The following is a 10798-nucleotide window of genomic DNA, read 5'->3' as shown; positions in this document are numbered from 1 at the left end:
AGCGCCGGCGGTGCTGATTCCCACCGCCTAGAACTGCTCCACCATCCCGGCCGCCTTCCCCGACCCTCGGACTCGTGGGATTTTGGCTGCAGCTTCTCGTAGCCGGCGTCATCGCGCCGCCCCTGTTCTGTAGTGCCGCCCCTGTTCTGCAGCACCATGGCCCGGCAACGAAGTCCTCTCCCCTCGCCAGAAACCAGCTTGGGGAGCATCAGACCAACCCCACATGCACGCCAGGCCCCTCAGCTAGGCCTTGGGACAGCCGGAGCAAGGAGCTCCGCGGTGGCCCGCTCGGACACAGTTTGGCGCGGCGACGTTGCCGCATTCCGGCCACGCTGCGCGTGGAACGAGCTGGCAAGCGGCTCCAAGCACACCAGTATGCTCTCCAGACCCCGCTAGACCCTGCTAGACGGTGTTGTTCTGTATCGCCATGGTGCCGCGGCGCCGACAGTCACGTTCAGCCAAAACGGAGGCTAAATTGAGTAAGGGTAATGGAAGAGGAGGTGGAGATAATGCTAACCGAGGTCCCAATTGGAGTCCAGGGTGGCCCGAGTCAGTGGCCGGGAATGGTGGTGGCCGGATCTGAACAGAGGAGGTGAGAAGGGAGCTAGGAAGGGAGAGGAGCTCCACGCTCTCCTCCACCTCGGCCGCCGCAGTCGTCGGTGCGGCAGGCAGAGCGGAGCAGGCATGGGGCCTGCGCGGAAGACGGTGGAGCGGGGTGGGTGGCGGTGGCGCGGGCACCACTCATGCGCGGCGTCCCTGTGCAGGCGGTGGAGCGGCGCAGGCGGCGACGGGGCGTGGAGAGCGTGAAGGTGATGTGGCTCTGGCATACAGGCCCCACTGCACGGTGGTGAGAATGATGTGGCGAGGCAAGCTGACGTGGACAGCGACCAGAGTCAAAACCGCCCTAAACCGGTGTTGGGGGGTGTTTTGCCCGGTATTAAGATGTGAAGGATGCAACATTTCTGGTATTTGAGTTGAGGGGGTGTTTTAAACTCGGTGACTATTTTAGGGGGGTCAAACGGACTTTTCTCTTTTATTTTAGGTTGGTAGGTAGTTGTATCTCACTTTGCCGGTCTCGCCACTGCTGGAGAGTATTTTGGATAGAAAATTGTATTGCCTGTGATGATATATGCTATATATATATTGACCTTGAGCTTGAGCATGAGTGTTAGTCGAAGTGTGTTATTTCTGTTCTATGGATATGCTTATCATGGTTGTAATGAAACCATGTGACACATCCATGCCCAAGCAACAACTCGGATGCGATGATGTTAAGATTGGGCTGGATGTGTCACATGGTTTAATGGCGGTCATGAATTTATTTTAGGTTTCTTATGCTTCAAGTTCATGGTCAAATGAATGGGAACATATCTGAGGCATGTTTGTTGGTTGTCGACCACTGTGTTGTTTTATTTTTGCAGAATTTGAAACTGAAATGTTCAATTATTGATACTATGTAGTTGATTTTTGTTAGGAGATGTTGTGGCACCGTTCGTGACTCGTCACTTTGCAGGACAGTTAGGTGAGTCATCACAGACTTTCATTTACTTATCATGTTTGTGCTTCATGTAACCTAGGCATCTCCCATTCGAAAGAGATACGGTTCGAAATATGCAGCTCTTTTGCATATATGGAACCGTATGTGTTTCGAATTGTCCACGTCATTTGGACAGCCCAAGGGTGCGTAGATATGGTTAGTTTTCATGGTCAACTCCGATCCGTGCCAGATTTTCGGCATCACCTCCCTGTTGTTCTCCGGATACACAATCTCCTTGACAGGATGTGTATTTGGAGAGCAGCGGGGAGGTGCTGCCGAAATTCTGTCTCGGTTAGGAGTGGATCATGGAAACCAACCATATCTATGCATCATCGGGTGGGATTAGGACCTATCTTCACCTATTAGAATTTGTTAGATATCGTGTATATGAAATCGATTTTTAAATTTCTCGCTCGTATGTTAAAGGATGGATGACCGTGAGTGGATGTACAAGGGCTGGCAGAGCGAACAAGAGTATATTGAGTTTGCTCTAAAGGTCAATAACTTTTTGGAAAAGGCATTTGATAGAGGACAGAGTAGAATGCCGTGTCCATGCACCAAGTGTCAAAATAGGATACATCAATCACAACTCACTATGGGTAAACATATTATCAAAAATGGGTTTGTGGAAAACTATACCCGGTGGATCTGCATGGTGAAAGCCATCGTGCGAGAGAAGAGGTAGTCAGACAACGCATCGATGATTATGATGCTGATGCTGGTTGCGCAGACATATTAGCAGACTTTCATGAAGCAAACTTCGAAGAAGGACCTAGAGAGGAACTGCCAGAGCCTACGGCAAAGCAGTATTACGACATGTTGTCTGCGGCACAGAAACCACTTCACCAGCATACCAATGTTTCTCAGTTCGATGCTATTGCACGCGTACTGGCGCTAAAGTCTAAGTTTGGCATTAGTCGAGATGGCTTCGACAAAATGTTGACGGTTTTTGGTAGTCTGCTTCCGGAAGGACACATTCTTTCAAAGAGCTTGTACGAGGCACAAAAACTTCTTCGTAGTCTTAAGATGCCATATGAGAAGATACATGCTTGTCCGAAGGGATGCATATTGTTTAGGAAAGAACATGCAGACGCAAATTACTGTACAAAATATAAATCATCTCGGTGGCTGGAGGTAGATTCTGGTGATGGTCAAAAGAAACAGATCAAAATCCTCGTGAAAATCGTACAGTACCTTCCATTCATACCGAGAATCCAACGTCTGTTCATGACTGAGGATTCAACACAACAGATGAGATGGCACAAAAACGGCAAACGCTACCGTCCTGAGAAGATGATACATCCATCCGATGGTGAAGCATGGAAACATTTTGACAGGCATCACACAATGAAAGCTCTGGAAGCTCGAAATGTACGTGTTGTGTTGGCAACAGATGGATTCAATCCTTATGGAATGACGGCTGCCCCGTACAGTTGTTGGCCCGTGTTTGTTATCCCCATCAACCTCCCCCCTGGAGTTATCTTTCAACGGCAGAACATACTCTTGTCGTTGATAATTCCTGAATATCCGAGGGATAATATGAGTGTGTATATGAAGCCTCTTATTGATGATTTGCTTCATACTTGGTAGGAAGGTGTATGGACATATGACCGAGCTACAAAGACAAACTTCAAAATGCAAGTGTGGTACATGTACTCCCTGCATGACTTGCCAGCGTATGCGATATTCTGCGGCTGGTGTGTGCACGGGAAGTTCCCTTGCCCAGTATGCAAGGCAGCTATGAGGTTCATCTGGTTGGCGAAGGGTGGCAAGTATTCTTCATTCGACAAGCACCGACAATTCCTCCCTATTGACCATCCATTCCGACATGACATCAAGAACTTTACGAAAGGTATCGTGGTTGATGAACCTCCACCGCAGATGATGTCAAGTGTCGCGGTCCGTGAGTGGTTACAGTCGCTGAGGGTTAAAGAAGGTGGTGGTTTTGTGGGTTATGGCGAAGAACATGCCTGGACTCAGAAGTCGGGCCTGTGGAGGCTCCCCTACATGGATGATCTTCTTCTTCCTCATAACATTGATATGATGCACTCGGAAAAAATATTGCTGAGGCACTCTGGGGTACAATCATGGACATTCTTGATAAAACAAAGGACAATGTTAAGGCCCAAGTGGATCAAGCTAGTTTATGCGATAGACCAAAACTGAATATTCCGCCACCCAAAGATGGTAAGAAATGGAAAAAGCCTGCAGCTGAATTTGTCCTGAAGAAGCACCAAAGGAAAGAAGTACTAGAATGGTTCCAGACTTTAATGTTCCCTGATGGGTATGCAGCGAATCTAAGGAGAGGGGTGAACTTATCTACTATGCGAATCAATGGGCTGAAGAGTCATGACTACCACATATGGATTGAGCAGCTTCTTCCGGTGATGGTTCGAGGCTATCTCCCTGACCATGTCTGGCAAGTGCTGGTGGAGTTAAGCAATTTCTTCCGCCAGTTATGTGCTAAGGAGTTGTCTCGGGCTGTAGTTGAACAAATGGAAAAATTGGCCCCTGTGTTGCTTTGTAAGTTGGAGAAAATCTTTCCACCCGTCTTCTTCAATCCGATGCAGCATATGATTTTGCACCTCCCGTATGAGGCACGGATGGGGGGCCTGTTCAGGGACGTTGGTGCTACTCGATTGAGAGACAACAAAAAATCATTCGAACCAAATGCAAAAATAAATGCAAAATAGAAGCTTCCATTGCAGAAGCATACATTCTGGATGAGGTCTCGAACTACACAACAAAATACTATAGTGAAACCCTTCCAAGCATGCACAATCCACTCACTCGTTACAATGAAGCCGAAAATGAAATGAACCTCAGCCTATTCAAAGGGCAACTTGGAAGTGCAAGTGGTGCAACTCTTAAGGCCTTGCTCAATGAAGAGTTGCACACTATCATGATGTATATGTTGACGAACCTAGTGGAAGTCGAGCCGTACATACAGTAAGTTCTCAACAAACTATTTCCTCGAGTATTAACTATTCTGCATCCAACCCCCTTTACCTCTCGTTTATATAGGGAATTTACTCAACAATTCTGGCGTCGCCGAAGAGATCCAACCCCGCAGGAAGTTGATGTCCTTCTTAAATCCGGTGCGGGACAAAGAGTCCCCGATTTCATTTCTTGGTTCAAGCACAAGGTATAACAAACCATCATGCTTGTTAGACATTTGAAGTTTCTTATCCGTGCGAATAGTATGACAAATCATCATGCTTCTACATGCAGGCCCAAAATGACGCGTCTATGTGTCCCGAGTTGAGACAGGTTGCCAACGATTGTGCCTATAGGGTCTTGTCATATTCCGGTTATGACGTTAATGGATATCGCTTTCACACAAGAAGCCACGAGCAGAGTCGGCCCAATCGAAGAACAACAAATTCCGGAGTTTGTACGACAGCCCTCGATGGGGTCGAGTATTATGGCATAATTGAAGAAATCTATGAACTCACATTTCATGGTTGCAAACCTCTTAAGCCTGTCATATTCAAATGCAATTGGTTTGATCCTAACGAAGTGCAACGGACCCCTCATCTCGGCCTAGTCGAAATTCACCAGTCATCAGTGTATCTAGGAGACGATGTGTATATTGTGGCTCAACAAGCCACGCAAGTTTATTATCTCTCATATCCGTGCAAAATTAACGATCGCCTTATGGGTTGGGACGTTGTGTACAAGATATCACCACATGGTAAAGTACCTATTTCAAATAATGAGGATTACATCATAGACCCAAACACATATGATGGGGGATTCTTTTAAGAAGATGGGCTTGAAGGACATCTTGAGATAGACTTAACCGGAGTGATTGAAATGGAAGTACACGATGATGAAATGGTTGATGACGAGGACGCTGGTGAGGAGGTTCGTAATGCGAAGGACCTAGAATTACTTGAGCGATTACAATTAGGCAATGACAATGAGGATGAAATTCCACCGTTAGAGCACGGGTTTGAACTTCTCAACTTGCGTAATAGTGATGATGGGACATATGATCCAGCTAATCCCGATGAAGATGATTATTTCTAATACATGTATGATCCGTACTAATTGATTTATTAATGTTACTTTCTAATTATGTCGCATTTATTTTCTTTCACTTTATAAGATCGTTTTGTATATATGTGCTGATTGGTTTACTATTTTTAATTGTAGGTGATTGAAGAAAGATGCCGGGCGGCGGACTTCAATGATTGGTCGCCTCACTGTACAGAAGAATGATGCCACACTCGGATGTTGGTGAGGGCTCCGATAGGAGTTCCGGGTTGGGGTGAGGCAAGGGTCAAGGGAAGGGTGGACCCAAGAGGGGTCGAGGGAAGGGTGGAGGCAGGAGGCGTCGAGAGCCTTCGCCTGTACTGCCGTCTCAGGAGGAGGAGGAGGAGGAGGAGGAGGAGGAGGAGGAGGAGCCTGCCCAGGACCAGGAGCAGGAGCGGGAGGAGGAGTGGCAGGTGGACGCGCAGGAGGAGGAGGGGGAGTCGTCTGAGGAGGACACGGCCGAGGATACCTCTACGCCGGCTGTCTGGTTGCGAGGTCCTTCGCGACTCCCAGATAGGCCGATACCTGTTGCCTTGCGCCCGCTGATTCGACCGAGCGGGGATATGTAAGTAATTTGACATGTTATTACTACTTTTTCATTTCCTAACTCGAAAATCACGGTACAAACTAATATTTTCTCTTAATCACTTTTGCAGGAGTTGGACTGTCCTAAGTGGCGGTGCTCACAAACACAAGGTCAATGGCATTCTGGGTCTTTTGTGCAGGGACCACTTCCCAGGCCTAGTCCACTATCAAGGACGGTACGAGCCGGCCTGGACGTGGGACCATTACATCGCCGCCAACAACGATCAGTTGGATCGAAGTGGCAGAGCCTTTGAGAACAAGGCGGAGCGGGTAAAGGCCGAGCTCTGGGTAAGTTTTCCCCGGCAAAAAATGGTCAATACATCACATTCATTGAACATTTTGTTAATAATGACATGATCCATCGTCTTTATATGCAGGATTTTTACAGGTGTGACGAGGGATACGAGGAGCGGGCGGCGATTGTGGCTCACAATCGATGCGTTAAACTCGTGAAGGACATGCATTATGAGGCGCAAGTCCAGTGCGTCATCAACTATTGTGCACATTTCCTAAAGCAGAAGATCGGGAAGACTGAGGCGAGGGATTTGAAGCTGACCCGAGAGCAATATTTATAGGTAAGTTCAAATTTATTGTAAGATGAAAAACATCGTTAAATGTCTCTCTTCTTAAATGTCATGCATTTGATCACGTGTTGGTTCCTGCGTTGTGGTGTCGTAATGACACCGTGTGCAAGGAGCGCATAGTGGACAAGTGGTTCGACCCCGAGTGGCAGGCTTTGCACGACGCTGGCCGGCAGCGGCGATTGCTGATGCCTGGTCCAGCGCACCATCAAGGCAGCCTCAACAACGACGAGTACATGGCTAGATGGGTACACACTACACAGACTCATTTCTCTAATCTAACGTTCAATTCAGCAAAATTTTTAATCAACTTCTTCCTTTTTCACAGTCGTCCTCACATGAAGGCCAGGAGTGCAACCCGTTCGTGGGATGGGCTCTGGCCCGCAAGGGCAAGGCGACATCCAACGTCACCTACAACCCTGATGACTCGCCCTCGGCGTACAGCAACCCGTCCGTCCACAGTCGTATCCAGGCGTACACAGAGATGGGAAGACAGGTCCATGGGCCAGACTGGGATCCGAGCACCCAGCCCCTTGATGGAGAAGTCATTATGAGGGTGGGAGGAGGCAAGAAATATGGGTGCTACTACATTGGCGATGGCCTTGTAGACACGGCCAGCACTCCCACCCTCTCCCAGATTCGAGCGAGGAGCACGGCCAATAGCCCGGCCATACGCCCACGGCTGTCCGCGTCGCAGCTCCAAGTGCAGGAACTTCAGGTTATTTCTTATTTATTCATAGTTCTTTCGTTTTGTACATATTGTAGCACCAAATGCAACATTGTCATGAACTATTGTAGCACCAAATGCAAGCGCAACAGGCGGCGTACGAGGCGGCGTTGGCCGAAGAGAGGAGGATACGACAAGAGAACGAGCAGAAGCAGGCGGCCGAGATGGCCCAGATGTACAACTACATTCAAAGTCTTTCTGTCCAAATGGGTAATCCCATCCCAGCCTTCCCTGTGGCTCCTGCTCCTACTACTCCTCCGGCGAGTATCTTGAAAACCCTTTAGATTCTTTTGAAGTATTAGATACTTAGAGAACTTTAGACTTAGAGATTGTGACTTATATTACTCACTCTACGATTTAGGGGACCTACATATTTAGACATGTTTAGATTATAACTTGAGAACTTGGTTTTTGTCTCACCTGCAATTTATTGTCTTACATTTTTTGCAGAATCTATCGGCGGCATCGAATACACCAGACTTCTTGCCGGGCATCTCACCGACGCTCCCACAGCAGTTGTTCCCACCTCAGTTCGGCGGCCCACCACCGTTCGACGGCCCACCGCAGCCATAAACTTGTTTATTTCAATATTTATGTACTTGTGAACTTGTAGGACTTTGCATTGTACTTCTGGATGTGTTTGAAGTTATTTGTGGCTAGTTGTGATATATATATTGTGATATATAGTGCCTGTGATGTTTGTTGTGATATATATGTGATATGTAATGCCTGTGATATATATGTTGTGATATGGGGTCCTTTATACGTGAAAAACCAAAAAAAATAGGATTTGTTTGGTCACTTTGCCGTGTGCCAGGGACTAGGCACACGGCAAAGTGACCATTTGGCCAGCCATGAACAGCACGTTCGTCGTGTGCCAAGACTGGGCACATGGCGAACTGACCATTGTTCGCCATGTGCCAGGAAAAAGGCACACGGCGAACCTAAACACTTTGCCATGTGCCAAAGCCCTGGGCACACGGCGAAGAGCTCTGCTGCTAGGCCCCGCGTGACCAAGTTCGCCGTGTGTCTATCCAGGTGGCACACGGCAAAGTCTTCTGTCACGCCATTAGGCCGTCCTCACGACGTCAATGCCTTTTTTTTTTGTCATGTACCCTTGGATACACACGGCGAATGTGTTTGCCTTGTGCTCGATAAATGGCACACGGCAAACTAGGCCTTTGCCGTGCCTAGCGCTGTCGTCGGGGGTTCGCCGTCGGCCACCGACGGCGAAAACCGCGCTGTGTGCCTACTAAGCCTTTGCCGTGTGCTTGGTGCACACGGCGAATTAGCCAATTCCGGTAGTGAGGGTTTCGGGGAGGCAACGCTCTGGCCGATTCGAGAGTGAGTCCAGTGGATGGATAGGGTTTGGAGGAGAAGGGCATAATTGTCACTTACACTACTGGGTCCCACCTGTCAGAGCCTTACTTCTGTTAAATCCTAACAGAATACGGACGGAGTGGCATGTGTGTCACAAAAACTTCGCATGATGGCATAGATGACCCATCTAACTTTTTAGTGGTATATATGTCACACCCAACTTTCTTAATGGTATGTATGTCAAAGACTCCCATCGCGGGCAGTTCAACACAATAGCTGGCGCTCGGTGGGTGCCTGTTGTGCGGCTTCATTGGGGCATGGCGCGGGGACATTTAAACTGTGCGGGCGCTACGGTTAGGTGAGCTGCGTGGTTGGGGACGCGTCCGCGTGGCGGAGCCATAACGTGGCATGGCGTGGCGCTGAGCTGGGGGAGCGCTTGGCTTTTGGCAAACTAGAAGAGTAAATTCCCTGTATGCCATTGGAAAATTAAGGTGATCCCTTATGTGCCATTGGAAATTAACTCATCCCTTCTATGCCATCGTTTATAATTTTTCATCCCCTCCATGCCATTGCTGTTAACTCTCCTAACAGATCTGTTAAGGGGTAAGGCGAAAAGATGAGAATGCCCCTCCATTCTTTCTCCACTTCCTTCTTTTTTCCCGAGCGGCCCACCCCCTTCCCATCCCAACGCCGCCAGAGGCCCCTGCCACCTAACCCTAATCTCCGTGGGTGAGGTCGCACCGGTGCCGGAGGGGAACGAGCGGCGCGCCTCCCTCCCTCGCGCGGGCCCCCCGTGCCCCCTCACGCAGGCGCGCGCGAGCGCTGGGCGGCGGGCGCTGGGGCCGCCTGCGTCGTGCTGGGCTGCTCCTCCGGGGCTTCAAGAGAGGGTGCGCACGGGGATGGAGCGGCCCGTGGCCGGCGGCGGCGAGGAGGAGCAGCTCCGTGCGCGTGGGCGGCCGGCCGTCCCTGCCCCCCGGCGGCGGAGCCTCCCTGGTGGAGCTCGCGGCGGAGCTCCGTGCGCCCGTCCCCGCCCCGGCCATGGCGCGGCGGTGGAGGCCCATCCTGTCCCCATCGCCTTCCTCCCTCCTCCTCCTCCTCTTCCGCCTTCTCTCTCTCTCTCTCTCTCTGTCGGAGGCCATGGTGCGGCGGTGGAGGCCCGCCCGCGCGGCGGAGGCCATGGCACGGCGGTGCCCCGCCGGTAGGATTCGCACGCGACGGCCATGGTAGAGGAGTCGAGGCGGCGGCGGGCCTCCCTCTCCGGCCGGCCACCCTCCGGTCGCGACGGCCGCGGCGAGCAGGGCCGGGCGCAGCCCTTGCTCCCTCCGATCGCGCTGGCCGCAGCCCTTGCTCCCTCCGCTCGCGCCGGCCGCAGCGAGCAGGGCCGGGCGCGCGCAGCTTGGCAACGGCGGGGCGGAGCAGTGCAGCGGAAACGGCGGGGCGAAGCAGGTCGGCAACGGCGGGCCGGAGCGGCTCGGCAACGGCGGGCCGGAGCGGCTCGGCAGCGGCGCGCGTGCGGCAGGGCTCGGGCAGCAGCGCAGTGCTGCGCTGCGGCCCGCGGCACGGTGGGGGAGGGTTTAACGGCTCTGCTAAGAAACTTAACGGCAATGGCGTGTAGGGGATGAAAAATTATAAACAATGGCATATAAGGGATATGACAATTTTCAATGGCATATAGGTGATCACCTCTATTTTACAATGGCATATAAGGAATTGCCTCAAACTAGAACGCTCTTTCATCAGATTTCTTTCAAAGTAAATAAAATAGATCCACATACATGAGTAAATGAAGTATAAGCTAGCAAATGAAAATATATACGTGACAGCACATATTTTTGTATTTATTCCATCCATTTCCGTATTTGCAGAAAAGTACGGAAAGGGAACAAAAAGCTGGAAGGGTTGTATTCTGGCCGTATTTGGATATCGTTTTTTTATCCAAGATGATCTTGTATTAGTTTTGTATTTATACAGTCCAAAAAAATTAATAGGCACACCAATATACCCTTTCTT

At 50.1% G+C, this 10798-nt stretch overlaps 1 protein-coding gene across 1 annotated transcript; it reads left to right on the top strand.

Annotated features, from left to right (window-relative positions):
* The first annotated feature begins 5991 nt into the window (after positions 1 to 5991).
* LOC120669061 lies at positions 5992 to 6735 on the top strand. The gene is made up of 3 exons (XM_039948883.1): positions 5992 to 6140; positions 6232 to 6448; positions 6538 to 6735. Coding segments are annotated over exons 1-3 (417 nt in total). The 5' UTR covers positions 5992 to 6138.
* Positions 6736 to 10798: the final 4063 nt, after the last annotated feature.

This window comes from Panicum virgatum, chromosome 4N (genome assembly GCF_016808335.1).
Source record: "Panicum virgatum strain AP13 chromosome 4N, P.virgatum_v5, whole genome shotgun sequence".
In the NCBI taxonomy this organism is placed as follows: Eukaryota; Viridiplantae; Streptophyta; class Magnoliopsida; order Poales; family Poaceae; genus Panicum; species Panicum virgatum.
This window is presented reverse-complemented; position numbering and strand designations above follow the sequence as displayed.